We start from the raw sequence: 20,749 nt of genomic DNA on the forward strand, positions 1-20,749 counted from the left end.
GCCGTTTAAAGCGCCTTTATTATGAGATGCAGGAGAAAAAAACACACACTCCCGGACGGAGTCGGTCGCTTTGGCAAGAGAGCAACCCCCTCCGCTGCTGCCTCCGCCTCCCTCCCTCTCCTCGCCCCGTCCGGATGCCCCGCTCCGGGCTCCAGCGGGAAGGACGCCCCGTCGGGGCTCAAGCGCTGGCGCAGTCCGCGGGGTCCAGCGAGACGGTGACATCGGCTTTGCACTGGATGACGCTGGGCAAGCCAGGCAGCAGCTGGCAGCTCTGCAGCTCCGGGGCCACCTCCTTCACACACACCGCCTGCAAAGGGAAAAGGGGAAAGTGAGCGGGCAAGGCGAGGGAACCAGCCTTCCCTCCCTCCCCGGCTTGCTCGACTGCGATCCTAAAGCACTTCGGAGGAAGCCCCGTGGAGCAGAAGAGCCTTTCAATGTGCCCAGGATGGAGCTGAGCATCTCCCGGGCCCTTCCGTCATTGCAATATCTTTACCTCCTTGATACAGCGCGACCCGACGGCCTGTTTGGCTAAAAAGCAGCAAATAATAATAAATTGTATTTATACCCCGCCCTCCCCAGCCAAGGCCGGGCTCAGGGCGGCTAACAACCAATAATAAAAACGAGTTGCATGAATACAACTTAAAAACAAGATTAAAATACAACATTAAAACAATTAAAAGAGATATTTTCACTCAGATTTTATAGGTAAAAAAATATAGGTATAAAACCATATAGATTTTTTTAATTTAAAAAGTTAGAAAGTGCTGATTGATACTATTACTGTAATTATCTGATGAATACAACTTTTCGGGAGTGGCTAATGTACGCTATAACTCAAAAATAATAAATATACAAGGCAATGCATTAAAATAAATCACAATGCATATAAAAGAAACTCCCCCCCAGCTGCCTTCTCCACCCGGGACCCCCCCTCTTCCAGGGGGCGCGACTTGCGCTGCCCACTGCCGTCCGGGCGCCCCTAGCAGCTCACCATGTTGCGCAGCCCGCTGGGGTTGGGGCGCGCCTCGGACATCAAGAAGGAGGCGGCGGCGGCGGCGCCGGGGCCGCTCTCGGCGCTGGTGCTGCTGCTGTCGGTGTCGTCGGAGCGGCGCATGTAGGGCGAGCGGCGGATGCCGGACAGCAGCCCCGACGCCCTGCCCACCGAGTAGTAGCTGGGTCCGGCCGTCTGCTTGTACCAGGCGTCGGCGGGCGGGCTGAGCAGCGCGGCCAGGGCGAGGCAGAGCAGCGTCGAAGTCCCGGCTCCCGGCATGGTGCGCTCGGCCACGACGGCGGCTTCTTTGGGCAGGCGGCGCCGTCGGCGGCTCCTTATATCGGGGAGGCGAGAGCGGAGGCGGGGCGGCCCAGCCTCCTCCCGGAGCCCCCCAAAGCTGCGGGAGACCTGACGGGCGGGGGAGAGGAGCGCTGTGGGGGCGTCGAGGCTGCGTCGAGAGAAGGAGGCGGCCTGATCCTGAGCATTATTCGGAAGGATGCCCTTCTGTGGTTCTGGCGCACTCAGAATGGTAGAGTTGGAAGGGATCTCGAGGGTCATTTAGTCCAACCCCCTGCAAAGCCCGCAGCCGTCGATGGGTGGGCTCGAATCACCAACCTCGTCGTTAACCTTAGGTTACAAGCTCGCCTTTAAGGATGCTGCTGAGGACTGTCTGGGGCGCCCCCTGTGAGCAAAGTAGTTGCTCTGCCCTGGAGGCTCGACGGCCCTTCCCTTGGTCTTTAGACGTGTCCCTTGAGCTTCACGTCGCCAGCTCAGGACTGAGAACCGGAGGGGCGGGCGGGCAGGGGGTTGCCAACGCGCAGCCTCCCGTCGCGGACGCCGCTTCGGATGTCCTGCTCCCTGTATCGCTTTCTCAGCCAGCTCCTTCCAGCTGGCGCTGCCCGAGCTCGGAGCTCGCTGCTGGCTAGCGAGGAAGGCAACGCAGGGGCTGGCTTCCTTTCTCCCCCGCGCCCAAGAAACTTCTAACTACAGTGGTACCTCGGGTTACATACGCTTCAGGTTACAGACTCCGCTAACCCAGAAATAGTGCTTCAGGTTAAGAACTTTGCTTTAGGATGAGAATAGAAATCGTGCTCCGGCGGCGCAGCAGCAGCAGGAGGTCCCATTAGCTAAAGTGGTGCTTCAGGTTAAGAACAGTTTCAGGTTAAGTACGGACCTCCGGAACGAATTAAGTACTTAACCCGAGGTACCACTGTACCTTGAAAGCGTTGTGAGTTAGGAGACCACAGAAGGCGGAATTGCCAGGCAGGCAATTGCGGAAGATCTCCCCCCTAGACATAAGGGGGAGGAGTGAGATATCTCTGCTTTCCATAAAGTTTTGTGGATAATTTACTATAATAGGGCATTTAAAAGCATTTAAAAGTCGTGGTTTCTTTTCTTTTTTAAGGAGGGTTTTTTCTCTGTGTCTAAAGCTGACCCTAAAGTCTTGCACCTGCCTTGGGATGAATAATCGTTCACTTAAGAGGACCCATACGCAGAGGCGTAAAGCAATGGCAGTCCCTTCCCATCCATCTGCGGGATGCTATCATTTGCTTTGATTTTAAGTATCTATTCCAGGTTAATTAATCAGGAAAAAGAGCCGAATGTTCCCTGGAATTTCTCTCTTTTCTGAAATGAGCTGTGCTCTCCCGTTTCCTTGCCTCGCTCACACGTTCACTTCCTTTTCTCTGTTCCAGTCACCTGTTTTCTGGTCGAGGGAGCTGTCCCTTTGCTGAAGCAGATGCTGCTGAAATATGCTTTAACTTGAGTGGAATTACGAAGTCGGCTTTTATTTACGTGCGGCTCCACCGCTGTGCGGGAGAATCCTGGTCGCTTGTCAAATTTGGAATTAAAAGCTCATTTAAAGTTTTTCTGAGGGTGCTTTCAAACAAAATTCTCTTTATAGAGGACTAAAAGTACAGAGCTTTTATACCGTATGATGAATAAAAGGTGTCATGTTTTCTAATGCCCTCTTGTGGCGTTTTTTCATCTGCACAGGCAGGCAGCTATGGTACCAGCTCATTTGAAGAGAGGCAGCTTCTGACCATGATTAGTTTATAGGACAAATACCCTTGCCCAGGGATACAGTACCAGGTCGAATCTGTGATGCTACAGTTCAAAACGACTTAGATAGATAGATGTACGATTGATTTCATATTGGATCCTTGAGTTGCAATCTTAAAGCATACTTGACTGGGATCATTGTTTAGGCTTGACTGTTATTTTTTCCTAGAAATTATGCAGTTGATAAGGTTGCAGTTTGAGCGGGTGGCGCTGTGGGTTAAACCACAGAGCCTAGGACTTGCCGATCAGAAGGTCGGCGGTTCGAATCCCCGCGACGGGGTCCCTGCTCCTGCCAACCTAGCAGTTCGAAAGCACGTCAAAGTGCAAGTAGATAAATAGGTACGGCTCTGGCGGGAAGGTAAATGGCATTTCCGTGTGCTGCTCTGGTTCGCCAGAAGCGACTTAGTCATGCTGGCCACATGACCCGGAAGCTGTACGCCAGCTCCCTCGGCCAATAATGCGAGATGAGCGCTGCAATCCCAGAGTCGGCCATGACTGGACCTAATGGTCAGGGGTCCCTTTACCCTTTACCTTTACCTAAGGTTGCAGTTTAAGGGAAGACTAGTATAAGTCAAGGCAGCTTTCTCTGTCCTGTCCTTTTCCAACTAAACATCAACACTTGTTGGGTAACTTTTATCCATGATGAGGAAAAAGTACCAGGATCCTTCCACTTCAAACCACATCCTTAGTGGCTGCAAGTAAAAAAATGTTTGCAAAAGAACTACGGAACTAATTCTCATTAGTTTGTTTTTGTTTAGGAAACAAATACAAGTTTTCAACCTTTTGGTGCTCTTGCGGTGCTAGTTATACAGAAAATACATGATTGGAGAATGATGAAGCAGAGATTTCTGTACTGACCTTCAGATAACCTGAAAATACAAGACCCCAATTATCTAAATGTCGTGCTAACCCTGAATTTCCACATAGAATCATCACCACTCAAGCTATTCAAGGCTTCTCAAAGGAAGTGTAGAATGGAAAAGACTTATTTCCTTTTGCCAGTCCACAGAGCAAACGCCTGGCAAAACCATGGTCAAACAGAGGATCAATGCAGCTGCCAGATATTAAATGTGGTAGGACCGTAGTCCTGAAAGCATTGCAGGGCCTGCCTGTGAGTTTCAGACCCAATTCAACAAGTTGAAGTACAAAGTCCTATAGGCTTGAGATCATCTCTCTCAACACTGACCAACCTGTGCTTTAAGATCAGCAGGCAGGCCCTGCTGGTGATACTGTTGGGATACTGCCGGGGAGACGGGGGCATCAGGCAGGCCCCCAGCTGGCTCCAGCCACCGGCCGGCAGCCAGATGCTTACTGGGCTCATCAATCAGCGACACGAGCCTCAGATACCTTTAGAGACCCGTGCACGCTCTGTCAGCAGAGTGTAAATCTTCTCACAGCAGAAGAGGCAGACAGAGTCATATGTAAGCAGTATATTACAGCATTTTATTCAGCAGCAGGAACAAAGGAAAAAACATGTCTGCTTCCCTTCGTGTCCAGCAAAACAGCAGCAATACAAAAGCTATATACAAACGGAAGTTCCCAGCAAGCGCTGGAAGTAAACAGGCATGTGACACACAACAGTCATGCCTGTTCCCTTTTAAGGTGGAACGGAACTATATCCTAACAGATACCACAAATAGATATGGCCCATGGGGCAGTAGCAAGGCAGAGCCCACTCTGTGGCAGTGCCCCACTGATGGAACTGTTTACTGTAATAAACGGAAATCTGCACTTATATTCCCTTATGGGGTACACCAGAGCCCTTGTAGAGTCCTTTGCAGGTTCTCCATCGGTCGGAGAAAATAACAGAGGCCAACTAGAGAATATTGAGAAGCAAAGCAGCTAGTAAGCCTGATCTTTAGTGAACTGTTGCAACAGGATGCTCCCCTCACACGCAGGAGAAGGAGGAGGACCCAGAACCCAGGTGTGTCCGCCCTTATATAGACATTTTAAATTGCCTGCCCTGGAGTTCAAGACCACCCCCAGAAACATCATACATACATCACAGAAGGGGCGTAGCTCAAGACCACCCCCCAGACACATCATACCTCAATCAAAATAAATCTGAGTGCATTATCTCCTGTCGTTGTTTATCTCCTGTCTGGCAGGTTACCTGTTAATGCTTACTTGATTGGATACCCTGGGGAGCCTGGCCAGTCTTTTGTAATGATAAATAGTTAGTTCCTGAGCCAGGTCACAGGCTCACACCCTATTCATATCTTAAATGTGCCCTTAAGACAGGATTTGTGAGGAAGGAGACAATGGGGAGGTTTCTCACTTTGACCATGCAGAGAAATATTTTAAGGTCTTAGATATGTAATAAATGTTCATAAATGTACCAAGCAAACATGTACATAAATATATAAACCACATGTCTGAAACCCCACATAAAAAAAGTCCTGAACAAATTGACCTCAAGCGTTCAGTAGGAACTCTGAATTCAGATTGTAAGAGGCAGGAAGGTTGCTGTAGTGCAAATCTTGCTATGAACCCTGTATTTTAAAGGGTTGGACTAGGTGACCCCAGGGTCCCTTCCAACTCTCAATTTATGGCTATGTGCAATGTGTCTGCAAGCATTGGAGGGTAATTCTTAAGTTCTGGTGTATGGTGATGGGTTGAAATTCAGCCCAGCTTTGCTTTTTGGTACAGAAAGATGGAAAGACTGGTTTTCAGAGTTTAGAATACAGTAGAGAGTTTTAAAGGGTGAGATGCGAAAGCCATGATGTTTTGAAGCAGAGCTGGTGATAACAAGCATTTGAGTCATTCTCTACAGTTTTTACCATTTTGTCTATTATTTAAAATCAGACTTCAAAGTTTATTCAGAGTTTAAGCACATACAAATTCATAATCAAGTAGAATGAGCCTTGACCACCCCTCTAAATAAAGGGCAGAAAATTTTGTCTGCAAATGGTAAGGCTGAAATGACTGAGAATGTTAAAGATCTTATGAATTCTGACACTCTGGCCATTTTTACCCATACATAAGGGAATGAGTGATTGTTCCATGAATGACCGGGGGGGGCACACAAAATGATAGCCCGCATTTTTTATAGAGACCTGCACCCTAATTTCCTGTACATAAAAGAGGCAGATACTTCCAATTCCCTTTGCCTGGGCTGCAGGAAACATGATTCCTTAGAAATGAGTTAACAAATTTAATTTGACCAACTTCTATTGCTGGCTTTGGTGAAAAGTTGAATTGCTGGGTTTCTCTTTTTGTTTTAAATCTAACCCTATTTTAAAATGTATTCCTTACCCTTCCCTTCCTTTATTCAAATGGTAATTAGCCAAAAGATGTAACACTTTTAATGATATAAAAGATTTGCTGAAACATGAACTCTGCACATGCACAGAGGCTATGTCAGCTTAAAAGAGAGGAGGGGGAGAGAGGGAAAAGAAAAAAGGAGGTTTGGAGAGACAGCTGACTGCAAGGAGAAATTTATTCAAATTTATTTATGTAAGCTTGGAACCACTGAGGGAAATCACCCTTATGTGTCCTTTGCTCCAGGGGCTACTTAAGGAAAAACAAAAGGGGTTAAGTACTGGATCATCAAAAGTCAAGAGGTTGCCAAGTTCCAAATCTAACATGCCAATTTTTTTCTACAAATATAAATATCAGAGTAGTCCTACTATAAGTTTGTCTCTTGAGTAGTTTTTACTTATAAAAAGAAAAAATGGGTTTTAATGAATTTTATAATAGGTTTTGTTTTGTGTGTATATACCTATGCATTTTAGGAACAGCATTTCCTGACAGAGATTTTCACATGAAATAATTTCCCCTTTCAAACAGGATACGTGAACCTCTAAGAAGACTCAATCCCGCATAAGGAAAATATTTAATAACTTGTCAATTGTGTCCAAATTAACAAAAGTTTTGTCCCTTTGTTTCTTCCACAGCCAAACTAAGTGAAATAAATTAAACAGACTGAGGAGAAAATAACAGTAGTAATTATATGAAAAGGTGATAATAATATTGAAATGAATAAAATGCTTAACTCTAAGATTTTTTTATTGTTTGCAGCTTTCCAAGAAAACGCAAGGATACTCTCTGTGTTTTTAAGTCCTCAAAACCCTGTCCCTTACAGGATATCCCTTCTACAGATGTTAATGCAGACCCAATGATGGAAAACCCTCAGGCCAATTCCTCGTGACCACAAGACTATTTATTACCTGCAACAACAACAGACACCAGAGTTTTCAAAGTGGCCACAGCAATCTCTTTCCAAAGGACACAGACTGACAGGGAGTGGGGGGCTGACAAAGGGGGGAAGTTGAATTGCAAGGACATTCTCTTTTTTGACCTCAAGACTCTGCCCTAGGTTTGAAAAGATACGTAAAAGCAGCAAGAATTGGCCTCAAGATATGCAATTGATATATAATTATTATGTTTTATGTTGTGTGATATTATGCAGAAACATCGAACTATCTCTGACAGTATATGTTATTTCCACAAAGGGGGGGGGAGGTGTGTGACCCAATTTTTGTGTGTAATTGTTTTTATGTTTAATGTATAGTGTCTTATTGCTTTACACCCCAATGGAGGATTCTCATGCATTTTATGTTTTCTAATAGATCAGGCTATTGTGTAGTCCAATACTTAGATTACATCAATTTATGACCACATTTCCTTGTCCCACCTGGCACTCTGCATTCTACCAACCTTCCCTACCCATTTTAAAATGTGTTAAAACTCATTTTACCAAGGAGAAGCTTCAGGATCCGTGAAAACACCAGATACACGAAGGTATATATGCCTTGATTTAGCAGGAATGATCCCTTATAGAGTTAAATTGACTAATTTGGACAAGTGCCCTTTTTAGAATTTTTTTTTACAGATTGGTTTGAAAAGGTGAGAACCATGGTGCTATCTAAATTCTAATTGGACTGTGGTTTAACCCACAGCGCCACCCCAGGAAAATCTAATCAACACCTGCTAAAGAATGGGTGTGGCACAGATAAAATGATAAGATTAACTGTAAGACAGGAAGCAAACAAGGGTAACTAGTTTAGTCATTGCTTACTAGGATTATATTCTTCCAGTGTTACATTAAGCAGTATAAACAAAATGAGAAAGAGGCAGGAAAATCTGGGAAGAAATAATAGAACGATTGGAAGTATAGGAATTGCTCATCTCAAAGCCTTTCCCCCTTCTCCATTAGAATGCATAGCCTAAAATTAGTGCAAAAATCTTGGGTCTTCAATGGTTAGTTAGCTCTCCAAGCTCAGACAAGGAACTTAGTACTCTCAAGGAACCCACACTCACTTTCCCTTAAGGACAGGCATATCCTTCCTCCTCCATTTCCTGGCTACTAGTGTGGGTTCTGTGGGAAAACTGTCACACTCACTTTCTAAAGGATTTTGAGAAACGTTGGGGATTCTTTCACTCTTTAGATCAAGGTGTGTATGTATTGTAGAATTTGCTGCCTGCTTAATTTGTAATTTTGCTGTCTGAAGCAACATCTATATATTTTCTGTCACTTTCATTTCATATAACAATAAACCGAGTTTTATTTAAGTCTTTTGTGTAAGAACTTTTTGTGGGCAAGGGGTTAGGAGAAAACACATATTCATACAGACACATGTCATAATTCTAGCAAAAGACCCTAAACCTCTTGTGTATGCATGTGAGTGCTGGACATGCATTTGGGTTCAGACACATACTTTGTAACAACGCCAACACTTTCTGCAGATTGAAATGACAGCATGAACCATACTTGGCACCTCAGTTGATATATTGGACAAAGAGCAAATTTCAAGTTACCAAGGCTTTCCTGCAACAAAGCATTAAGTGTGAAATACTTTAAAACAGGTAAACAGAATGTAGTCCTCCAGGTATCACTGGACTACAACTCTGATCATCCCTGACCACTGGCCACAGTAGCTGGAGCTAAGGAGTCAACCAGCACCATTGCAGAACTCTTGGGGGACCGAGAACAAAGTGAAGAATTTTAGACACAATAATCCTGTAACTCTTGCTTTTGTAGTAACTATATAAACAGGTTGAACGGTAATCACCAAATTTGATATAATGAGAAATAAATTAAGATATTCCCGAGTCTAAATAATAAACAGGAGGGTGACATTGGCATCTCTGCATTGCTTCCTTCCAGCCACTGCTGGCGATAGGAAATTCTGCAACATCTCTGCATTTGGATGTAGCTGGATCATTCCCTCACATATGGGAGAATTCTCAGAGGATTCTGTTGCCCACTGTGCCTCTGCATGAGTTGCAGCTGTGCGCTAGCCCTCATCTAACAGAGTAAGCACACAACTTACACACATTCAACTTGTTTCCATTCAGCTCTACGCGCTTGGCAATAATAAAAACAAAAAGGGGGAAATATCTCTCAAGAAAAATATCTGGCAATTCCACCTGCCACTGAACATTGAGACTACAGGATTTTGCCTTTAGGAGAGATCTCCAGAACATAACCCCCACATAAATTGCAGGCGTATCTGCAAAACAGATACAAAACAGTGACTCATGAGAAAACACAAAGGGCAGGCTGTACTTCAGACAGGCACTTCTCACTCTGTCGTACCCTAGAATAAACTTTTCTGGGTGTAAAAGTGGGACCTCATTGTATTTTAGAAACACTGAGGTAGAACATAGGTTAACTGAAGTGAAATTCTGTGGCCTTTTTTAGTTGTTAAGGGTCTATCACTGTTTTGGAGAGGGGTTGCTTTGAAAGGACACATCTCTCAAAGCTGGGGAGGGCTTTGGGGGCGCTGAAAGGTAGCCTTTTTGCCTCTCGAAATTTTCCCTTTAGGAGAATAAGCTTACCATTTTGTTAGCAATACCATGTTCTGTGTTCAAAAGGTCACATATTGGAACCGTTTGCTAACACCACCTTCTCATTTGGGTGCCATAAAGGGGCGCCAATTACACATTACAGGCGGGGGTAGCATACACAGCAGAAAGGACTGGGCACCCAACAGCCAGGATGAAGCATCACAAACAGCTGGTCTGTAGGCTGTGTGGCTACACAGCTAAGCTAGTGCAAGAGTATTTTTCCCATTAAAAGTAATTTTAGTTAAGCTTTTAAGAAGAATGAGGACATCCCCCTTCCCCAGAGGTCACATCCGATCACCTCACTGCATTGGCCACAGATAAGAAAACTGCACTCTTGAAGAACCCCCATGTGGATGAAAGAAGGAGGCAGGAACATTAAAGGAATGACTCACAAAATTTACTGGAACCATCCCATGTACAAATGGTAACTCACTGTGGGCAAGCACTTGGCAATCAGAAAGATCTGGTATTACAGCCTTTTGGGAACAAACATATTATTGTACTGCAGGCCAAATGTGTAGTAAGACGAGGACACAAGCCTAGAGCATCCCCCAATCTCTAACACTATTTACACTCAAAAGCTTAGATCCTGAACCAAATTATACTGCTATCGGTGGGGATACACAGCAATAGGAAACCAAGAAACCTTGTTCATATATAAGTGCTACTCGTAAGAAACATAAAAGAGGTTTAGCTGCTTCATGCCTCAGAATGCAATAGTTGGTGATGTTTGCTGTTCTTATTGTTAAACAATAATTAAAAATAAATTACAAATAATTTTAAAGATACTACAATAGTTGGGGTATAAGTTTAACAAGAAGATTTAGAACAGCTTTCTTAACCTTTCGTGCAGTTGAGCAAAGCAGCTCCCTGAAATCAGGCCTCATTTGCAAGCACCTCATGTGCAGTACCAAGGCAATTCACCAAGACACAGACATAAACATTAACGAGGTGGTTCAGATGTTGTAAAATAGCACAAATCTCTCATGACATTTGCCTGTCTGATATTCTAAGCTTCCAACCAACATAGCCTTATACTTCATATACTCTATACTTCATAGAGACTTTGTGATCACAGCACAAACAAAGGCAAAAACATAGGATATTGTAACATGCAGTAGCTGTGTTCCCACATCCACCTCTCTCTTCAGCAGCTCTGGGGAGGATGAAGGTAAGTGTGGCATTATAAAGTAGCAAGCTCGCCAAGCTTGGGGAAGGGAGTGGGGGAAAAAATCAGTCCACAAAAGCCAAAGAGGTGTTGGGGAGAGGAAGAAATCTTGCCAGTGTCACTCTTTGAACTTCCATTCCTGTCGACACATTGGACAGTGTTGCTGGACTTGCTGGGAGTTAAGCCATTTGAGAATGCAATGCATGTGGAAGCAGTGGGAACACTGGCCCCACACTAAGGGACAGTCATCGCCAGGCACTTTACCTGCAAAACATAGGTTCCATTAGAGCAAAGTTGGGAGAAGATGGTGCACAAAGGTTAAAGAAAATCCCAGTGAACTGATACTCACAGTCTGGGCAGCAGCCATTAAAGGCCATCCGGCAAATGCCACAGTTCTCATCATTGGCAACCCAGAGCCAAGAGGCAACGCCATGCCAGCTCTTGATTTTCACTTTCATTGTGTCCAGACTACATACAAAGCTTAAGATAGCACCTGAGGGAAGAAGTAAAAGCTTGAATAAGACATTTTCTGTTTCTGCAGATCTTCTATGTTAAAAAGACTGTGATCTTCAGAACTGTACATTCTTCGCATTTCTCTAAATACCTTGCACAATTTCTCTCAAATACCTTGACTACCTCACACTATGAAGAAGACTCGATAGTATGTCAAATTTATAGATAGGGAACAGCAAGATAAGAACATTTGGCCACTTTCTCAGTTTACAAGAGTGCTAGGACAATTCTTAGGTGTCCCGCCTTATCAGTTCTATGCTGTACTGTTATCTTAAAACTCCACTATAGGAAAGGCTGAGCTATTACAGATATGAGCACAACAATGCAGATGGCTACATAAATGTTACTTGCCATTTCCCTATAGTGAAGTCCCAAACTAAGACAGGTCTATTAGGCATAGGATTTGGGAGCAGCAGTTCAGGTGACTGCAGACGTTTGGATCTGATATTCTGTCACTGCTTTATAGCAAACAAAATTTGCAGGTAAATGTGTTTGTCCAAAAGCAGCAGTAGTATCTTTACTAGTACATTCTAAAACATCAAATAATGAAAGGGAGCTTTTGAGTTCACCATTACTCTTTCTGAGGCTAGATATTAAGCTAACAAACAAAATGGGGAGAGGAAAAGAAGTTATTTTAACTTAATTAGTTAAGGATATTAAACAATAGAAATAAATAAATGGAGCACCTGAGTTCTTTGAAAGGCAAAGAGAAAAACATAACATCTCCAGCATTGTTAAAAGGACTACATTTTCCTTTACTTACTTCACTTTACCTTATGTACAACAACTAACAGGCCAGTAAAATATGCCCCTGAATATATTTTTGGTCCCCTCTCCCTTTCTCTTAACATCCAATCTGTAGCAAATAGTTTTGTGGCATTGTCTTTAGTTCTGTTGCAGAAAAAATTGGGGGCTGGCAGATCTTGATTTTTCTGTTGCACTAATTCCCCTCTCCTTTCAAGGAGGTGAGGCCCAGAACAAAGGTGTGCAAGCCCCTTTAAATAGACACTGCCCAATCTCTTAGCCAAAGACTACCCTAAAAGCATCAAACACACATCACAGAAAGAGTTTGTCTACCACAGAAATTTGAGGGTGTGGCTTCTCTCCAGGATATCTGATGTTTTAATGATTGCCAGGAAATCTGATGTTTTACTGATTGCCAGGATATCTGATGTTTTACTGATTGCATTACCTGAGCAATCTTGCCATTCTTTTGAAATGGTTAGTACTTTGGTTTTTGCATCCAGTTCACAGGCCCACCCTATTCACACACAAATGTGCCCTTAAGGCAGGGTTTGTAAGCAAAAAGAACTCCTAGGAAACGCTTCTCCAATCTATTTCCTTCTGCAGAGGAAATATTTGGGGTTATTAAGAGTCAAGATAGCCTCAGGAATTGTTCTCCTGTACTATTTCAGACATGTGGTTTATATACTTATATGTGTGTTTACCGTGTGCATTTATGAAGATTTATTCTCAGAATTCTTATAACAGTCTAAATAAAAATATTGCACCACTGTCACTTCTGTATCACTTTATGAGGTTCTAAAGAAGTAACACAAGCAAGAGAGAGGAACAAGACATATAAAAGTACCCGCTCCAAAGAGAATACTGTCTTAACTTTCAGCAGTCAAGGAAACGACAGAAAGACCAGATAGTAGAGATAGAAGCAAAGTATGAATGCGAGCAAATGCAAATACACAAGTTTCGTTTCAGTTGGGGGTCGAGCTCACAGAAGAGAGGAGTATTTAGATGGCCTGGGAACCAATTAATGGGCAGCAAGGGAGCATTGATAGGTGGGGAACCCCAAAGGTCATCTAGTCCAACCCTCTGCAAAGCGGTACGAGGAGAACAGCCAGACTCTGGGGTAGCAAGGATAAAAACCCAACTCAACGCAACCCTCCACCCTCCGTCGCACCTCCGACCGCCGCGCCCAAGCTCACCTCCCCTCGTACCGGAAGTCCCGCCCCTTGACGGGACTTCCCATGTTTCCTTGCGGGCCCAGCTCCCATAAAGCCTCGCGCGACAACGGCGCCTGCTGCTACCTCTTCTTTCTTTCGCCCAGCCGAGACTGCACGTGCGCGCTCTTTCTCTCTCCCCGCCCCCACCCTCCTCTTCCTCCTCCTCTCGCTCGGCTTTCGCGTCCTCCCCGCCTCATCCGCATCCGGTCCCCGGTGTAGCGCGGCCGGAAGTGTAGGCCCCGGGAGCCGGAGGGAGCCGCCATCATGGGCGACAAAATGGATATGTCTCTGGACGACATTATCAAGCTGAACCGGAGCCAGCGGGGCGGCGGAGGCCGAGCCGGCGGCGGCCGAGGCCGCGGAAGGGGAGCTGCGGGTCGAGGCGGCGGAGCCGGGCGAGGCGGAGCCGGGCGGGCAGGCGGGGGCGGCCCCGTCCGGAACAGAGGCGCGCTGTCCCGGGGAGGCGGCAGGAACAGGCCTGCGCCCTACAGCCGGGTAGGTCCCTGGGCGAGCGGACGCGGACGGAGCCCCACCTTTACCCGGGGTGGAACTGGGCTCCGGCCGCTTGTTTTGTGAACTTTCTTGGGGAACCGGGCGGCTCGGGACTTGTTCCGTCTCTTTGGGGGAGCGCCGAGGGGGGTCTCCCCCACGCGGAGATAAGAGGGTTGGGCGGGAGGAGTTGCTTCGGGGTCCCGGCGCGCCTAGGCCCAGTTCGGAGCGCTTGTTGACGGCAACCGGGGCGAGGAAATGAAGGGGTTTTCCCCGCTCCGCCTCCGGGTTGAGCAGAAATGCAGAACAATGGGGCCGCCGTTTATGTGGGACGCTACGTTGTACTGATCGGGTTTTCTCTCTCGTCGCAGCCAAAGCAACTCCCAGAAAAGTGGCAACACGATCTCTTCGAGAGTGGCTTCGGTGCTGGGGCTGGTGTCGAGACAGGCGGGAAGCTGCTCGTCTCTAATCTGGATTTTGGAGTATCGGATGCAGATATACAGGTACTTTCTCCTTTGTCTTTAATAAGAGGGAGCCAACAGGAGTGGATAGTTGTAGCTGGTCGTTTAGTTTTTTTACTCACGTTGCAGTTTCCAATTGCTGTTCTAGATTTCCCTTGTGTAATGTATTAACTTCTCCCTGATCCATTACTACATTTCCCCATTCTTTTTCAACAGTAAGTTTCCAGAAAAGAGCAGTTACCGGACAATAAGTAACTGCCCTTAAACCGCCCCCCCCTAATAGTTTGGGATGGCATGCAGCTTCAGTTAGCATATTCTGGTGCTCCTGTTTTGAGTACATATAAAAGCATTTATGAAAGTGAAGTCATGTGGGCACTGTCTTAAGAAGAGAAAGGTGCCTCCTGAAATTCTTGATTGACAGGAGACCTCAATCCGATAAGCCTTTTGAAAAGTTTATCTCATGGCATTTGTTTTAGCCATATTATCTAGGACTGTATGCTGTCTTTCAAATTTCCTTCGCTTCCTATCAGAGTTACTGGTGCAAAACTATTTTTTTCTTTATAGGAAATTTTCTTTAATGTTTTTGTACTTTATTTTATATTTGAACTAAGAATATCCTAATGTATTAGCTGAGATGTAGTGCACAGATATGGCCAGTGTAGGTGTAGTGCTTGGACAAGGACCTGGGTGTTGGGCAAGGGCCTGGGGGACCACTCTGCTACGAAGCGTACTGGATGACTTTGGACCAGTCACTGTCTCAGCCTAACCTACCTCATAAGTTGATGTGTGATGATAAAACGGGGAGGAAGAGAAATACATGTGCTCCCTTTGTCCTCAGTGGAAAGGTGGAATATAAATGTAATTATAAACTAAGGAATCAAATGCAGTTTAGACTTTGTTATTGTTTCTGATGAGGCTAAAATTAAAAAGCAAAATGTCATGGAGAACAGAAAGATCTGCTGTTCTATTCTTTGGCCCATCTATTAATATTTTGCAAGAACCTCTTACTGTGTCCTAGCATATGTGAGATCTTGCTTTCTCGCTTTCTAGGAGCTTTTTGCAGAATTTGGGACATTGAAGAAGGCAGCAGTGCACTATGACCGTTCTGGGCGTAGTCTAGGTACAGCAGATGTCCATTTTGAGAGAAAGGCAGATGCACTGAAGGCTATGAAACAGTACAACGGAGTTCCCCTGGATGGTATGTATTTTATGTTCACCTAGGTATTTACTCAGTGGGTGGGAGAAGGTATGAATGAGAACTCTGCTCATACACATAGGCGACAGTAACATGCTGACCAAGTGCATGGAATTTCATGCTGGTAAGTGAGCAGGCAGGTGAAGGAAGGATGAAAAATTCTATCCTGCCTCACTCTTGGGTCAGCAGACCAATATATTTTTTGCAGGTCAGCAATTTTTATGAACTTGCTTACAAGGTTGCCGTAAACACTTGTTCTTTGTATTTTTCCTAGGACGTCCCATGAACATCCAGCTGGTTACATCACAGATAGATACACAGAGGAGACCAATACAGAGGTAGGAGATTTGTCTTTTGGTGTTTCACATTGATTAATAAACTATATGGATGTCTCCAATTTTAGTGCAGACCCTGTTCATTTGTATTTTTGATTCCTAGAGATTAAATAATAGATATACTTCCCACTGTCATTTTACAACATGGAGCATGATTTTTAAATTGTAGTAATATTAACATTACCATACTTGGCTTCTCTACGAAGTTCTTTGTGAAGGGTGTAGATTGCAATTTATTTCAGTGGGTAACTGTAATGTAGTTTCTATTTGTAGGTTGCTGTAATTCAGTCTTATCTCTTGCTTTTAGTGTAAATAGAGGAGGCATGACCAGAAACCGTGGTGGTTCGGGTGGCTTTGGCGGTGGCAGCAGACGAGGCAGCCGTGGCAACAGGGGCAGAGGTAGAGGTGCTGGCAGGAGTTCCAAACAGCAGCTCTCTGCAGAAGAATTGGATGCACAGTTGGATGCTTACAATGCCAGGGTAAGTAATAGTTGAGGGATGGTGGATGGCAGTGGGGAGAGGGAGGTGAGCCTGATGGCAGAGCCTGGCATACATGCATTAGTCATCTGTGAGAAAAAATGCAACTTCACATAAAGTAAGACATTTGGAGATAGCACAGCACTAAAGCAGAGCAGTCTGTAGTTTTTTTGTTTAGTTTCCAAGTGATTTCCATGTGTTCCCTCCTGTGTGCGCAAGAATTAGCTGCGTAACTGTGGAGTCAGTTCCTACAGTGTAGCAAACTATGATTCTTGTGGAGTGCTACTCAGTCTGGTGAATTTGGTGACTCACTAGATTTGGTATCTTTGATAGGACACAGCCTGTGGTTGTGGAGTGTATCACGTTCTGCTGTGCTATATCAGCTGTCATGCTCTAGGCATGTTTCATAGCCATGCTGCACAATCCTATTTTCACAGCTGCTGATTCAACTCAGCGATGGATGGTGTTCTTTATTAACACTTCTGCCCTGTAAAGAAGTCAATCTGGGTAGACTTTGCTGCATACCATCTTCCTGCTACCATCATGAGTCATTACTTGGAACTGAAATCCAAGAACCAAACCTAAATTTAAATATGCAGGACTGTAAAGTACATGCTAGTTAATAGAAGAGGCCAGCTAATTGTGATTCTGCCATCTGTTTCCTGAGTACAAAATACAACTTGGATGCAGATTTTAAGCTTTCTCTAGTATTCTGTAACTGCTTGCAGTTTTGAGTGGAGATTTATGTACATGCCATGTTTGCAGCCTTCCCCAAACTGCTGCACTTCACATGTTGCTGGACTAAGTGTCTCATCCTTGATTGTTGGCCGTGCTGGTTGGGGCTGCTGGTAGTTGTAGTCCAAAACATCTGGAGGGCACCAGTTGGGAAAGGTTGTTGTGAACTCTTCACTTTCTGCTGTTAGTGAAAATGTATTAGAGAATTATTTTCCTCAGCTCTGAGGTATAAAGATATGTGTTATTATAAAGGTATGAGATATATTGGGGAAAGTGCAGATTGCTTTCTTGGCTAAATAACTTTGCCTACATGCACAGAAATTAATGATGCAGTGAAAAGCTATTTAAAAGCATTTTGTTATGGTTAAACAGTACTGCACAGGTTCTGGTTGTACTGTGCTGCTTGGGGAAGTGCCTGTGACTATCTGGATTTCTTGTCTTGGTACTTAGCTGGTGGCAGCCAACTAAAACTGTTTTCTTTCTCTTAGATGGACACCAGTTAAAGCTGTTGGCGCATCTTGTGCATGGGAAGGACTGCAGACATCTCATTCCATGTTCCCCAGTGGGAGAAGAAGGGTGGATGGCGGCAGCAGCTACTAATATCAAGAATGGAATTTGTTTTACTTTTATGTTCTGGAATAGGTTTCAAACTCATGTAAAGTTTTCTTTCTCTCTTTTTTTTAAATTCTGAGACAGATCTGTTTTGTACCGAGTTATTTTTGGGAAAAATTTTACTGGTTGCCTGTTGGGCCAAGATGGCTTTTTCACCTTGGCAGTAATAAAATAGAAATGTGTCTAGAGCTGTAAATGTCTGCTTCCTGTTGCAGCTGGAACCTAGTCTTGGGGCCAAGACGGGTAGAGGAGCAGGTGTCTGGCTGCAGGCCCCTAGCAAAAGAGTTGGTGCTGATTGCCCTTCCTAAGGGGAGGGATTCTGTTCTCTCAGGTCTCTCTCCACTCTGCCTCCGTATGGGCTTGTAAACTGTATATTCCCCATCTCCTGTGTGCTGACTCTTTTTCGTCTGTGCTAAAGCCAACTGGTGTGACTGCTTTCGCAAGGAGAGGATGGTGGTCTCCAGTGAAAAAGCTCCACCCTTAGTGGTCATGAGAGGGAGTAAATTTCTTGTTAAAGTCGTTTTTGTATTTAACACTTGATTCCAAAGTTCAGTGCTGGTCCCACCTCAGTATTTTTACTGTAAAATAAGTTGCTGTGAAAACTCAGTGACTCCAACATGCCAAGTAAAGATTTAGTCTTTCAACTTGCAATTCCCTATTGGATTCTTATTTCAAGTACATCTGTTTGGTGGCATTTATTATGGTCTTTTTTCACTACTGATATAGTGGGTTATAATATACTGTAGTCATTTCCAGGTCTTGTGGGATCGGAAGGCAGAGTACATATTGTGGTGGGGTGAAGGGGATCTTTATCTTCTATGTTTGGTGGGCATTAACTTCAAGCCATTCATAGAGACTAATGCTGAAGGTGAGAGTAGGAATGCATCAATCTGAAACTGTACCAAAATTACAGAAGTATCTTTGATCTTTGCATTTCTAGGAAAAACATTTAACAAAACCAAAAGGGGGAAAGCTTTGCATACAAGAAGTGTAGATACTTGCTAGACATTGTGATCTGTCATTAATTATGTGCAACAAATTGTCAAGATCAAACAAATCTCCATAAATACCTATTATGATACTAAATACTGGGTGAAAATTTCAGTTGGGAAAACCTGACATTGGCTAAGTTAAGGCATGCAGTGATGATGGATGTGTTAACTCCATTAGTGTAGAAAATATGACTGGAAGGGGGGAACCTTCCCAATTTTGAACTCTCAGCTCCTTATCTAACCAGAACCAACATGACTAGTAGTCATAGTTAGCCATTCCTGATTTAAGGTAATGAGGAAAAATAACTGTTTTCTGTACAAAATTCAGATAGTCATAGAAGGTTGTGTTAATTATATTTTTTTAAGAACAAGTTTTCAGCTTATTTCCAGATACTTGGGTGCATTCTGTTTTGTATTCATAGCGAGTTGAAATTATACCCTGCCTAGAACATTAATGCTCAATTGCAACGAGGCTATTTTTTTTAAAAAAAGAACTTTATATACAAAAAACTTTATATACATCAGTTCCCTGCATCCCATTTAACGAGGACTGTTGTGTGTGTATAGTAGAACGTTTGCTTAAAATGATATTCATTTTATAAAAGAATAGTTTCTTATTTCAGAATAGTACCAGCTTTTTTGAGATTCTTAACACTTAACTCTATTTTGGTTCTGTTTAGCAATATGCTGAGCTACTAAAGGGCAATGGAGGAAAGCCCCACACTATAGAATTAATAGGGAATATACGGTACTTAACAATTGTTTTAATACATGCTGCACATGTGCATACTTAGCAAAGAGTTACTGCCCTTTCCAGGTACATTTTAAAGTTGCAGCTAAACATCTATAAAACACCACTGTGCTACACTACGTTTTAGTAGTTGCAAGAACTGCATTTTGTTTGTTAGGATTACAGTATTTTAAATACCATAGGGATTCAGTTTGTTGTTCCTTGAAAAACAAATTTAATGAGGTGGTGGGCTATTGCTTGATTTGGACTTGTTCATGAGTGGGCACACAGTTCATGTAGTGCAAATTAATAAAAATCTATTGGCATAGTTTAATCAGGCAGCAGTTCTCAGTGTTCTCTATGTGTGTCCAACACTCGCTGGAATGGATCATGCCTTCATAAATGCAGGCTGTATTTAAGAAAGCATTAGGAGTTGCTTACGCCTAATAGTTCCTAACTGTTCAGTGGTCCGCTCTTACGTGTTTACCCAAAAAGCTGAACAGCGTTTCCAAATGTGTGTCTCGTATTCTTGCACGTCAATTCGGCATGAATTTTTTAAAAAGTTTTTATTTGATGGCGGTGAGAAGTAATCCTCTGCTGAGATGACCTGTGTTTACCGCTAAAATCCTAAGTATACTTACGTTTATGAGGAAGCGAGGCTCGCCAAACAAGGACGGGGGAAGGAATGGGGTGGGGGGCAATATTTAAAAGCCAGGCTGTGGGGTGGTAGTAAAAACAATTCCTGTTAGCTGAAAATGTATAGGAGGAACAATGGAAGGGTGCGATTGTCACTTAACGTGGTGTGGATGAGGGAACTCTCAACGTTTGCCGCTGCTGCAAAAACCTGATGGCAGTGAAGAGGAGGGAGCCTTCCGCTCATAGTCCCCTCGCCACCGACCCGTTCTTCCTCTGCCTTCCTCCAGCGCTAGAAGAAAAGGACTCAGACCCTAAAGCCTCTACTTCCTTCTCTCCACACAATGGAAGAGCGTCATCCGCCCGGCGCACAGGAGACAAAAGTCCGCCATTCCCACCCCAAGATGGCGGCCGGGCGGGGAAAAGGGGAATTTCCCCCCGCCCTCTTTTCCCGTCTCCCTATCTCTATATAGGTAGATACTCTAGGAGTTGGGGCGCTCTCTCTATGATCGGGCTCGGCTCCCTTTTCCCGCCTCCGCTTTAGAAGCCTATGCGAGGCCCGCTCACCGGACGTGACGTCTCCGCGGAGGGCGGGTGGCAGCCGGGAT

General features: G+C 44.4%; 3 protein-coding genes across 8 annotated transcripts; 1 reads left to right on the forward strand and 2 right to left on the reverse strand.

Moving 5' to 3' along the window:
• Nucleotides 1-1,287, reverse strand: NPB (neuropeptide B). Its single transcript, XM_083594489.1, has 2 exons — nt 992-1,287; nt 1-307 (listed from the first exon to the last, which is right to left on the reverse strand). The coding sequence occupies exons 1-2, from the start codon at nt 1,268-1,270 to the stop codon at nt 179-181; spliced, it is 408 nt and encodes a 135-aa protein (XP_083450615.1). The 5' UTR covers nt 1,271-1,287; the 3' UTR covers nt 1-178.
• An 8,932-nt stretch (nt 1,288-10,219) lies between these two features.
• ANAPC11 (anaphase promoting complex subunit 11) lies at nt 10,220-13,658 on the reverse strand. Of its 5 annotated transcripts, none has more exons than XM_083598388.1 (3): nt 13,568-13,658; nt 11,362-11,505; nt 10,220-11,276 (listed from the first exon to the last, which is right to left on the reverse strand). In XM_083598388.1, exons 2-3 carry the CDS (start codon nt 11,468-11,470, stop codon nt 11,131-11,133), a joined length of 255 nt encoding a protein of 84 aa, XP_083454514.1. In that variant the 5' UTR covers nt 11,471-11,505; nt 13,568-13,658; the 3' UTR covers nt 10,220-11,130. The 5 variants fall into 5 exon arrangements, with proteins under 5 accessions (XP_083454514.1, XP_083454512.1, XP_083454515.1 ...); XM_083598386.1 differs by having other exon boundaries at nt 13,466-13,638; XM_083598389.1 differs by having other exon boundaries at nt 13,441-13,612.
• ALYREF (Aly/REF export factor) lies at nt 13,627-18,437 on the forward strand. 2 transcript variants are annotated; one of them, XM_083598374.1, is made up of 6 exons: nt 13,631-13,978; nt 14,344-14,475; nt 15,484-15,631; nt 15,903-15,966; nt 16,271-16,442; nt 17,663-18,437. In XM_083598374.1, exons 1-6 carry the CDS (start codon nt 13,748-13,750, stop codon nt 17,675-17,677), a joined length of 762 nt encoding a protein of 253 aa, XP_083454500.1. In that variant the 5' UTR covers nt 13,631-13,747; the 3' UTR covers nt 17,678-18,437. The 2 variants fall into 2 exon arrangements, with proteins under 2 accessions (XP_083454501.1, XP_083454500.1); XM_083598375.1 differs by having other exon boundaries at nt 13,627-13,978; nt 16,271-17,717.
• The last annotated feature ends 2,312 nt before the right edge of the window (nt 18,438-20,749 follow it).

Source organism: Podarcis filfolensis (genome assembly GCF_964270895.1).
Source record: "Podarcis filfolensis genome assembly, chromosome: 2".
NCBI classification, from domain to species: domain Eukaryota; kingdom Metazoa; phylum Chordata; class Lepidosauria; order Squamata; family Lacertidae; genus Podarcis; species Podarcis filfolensis.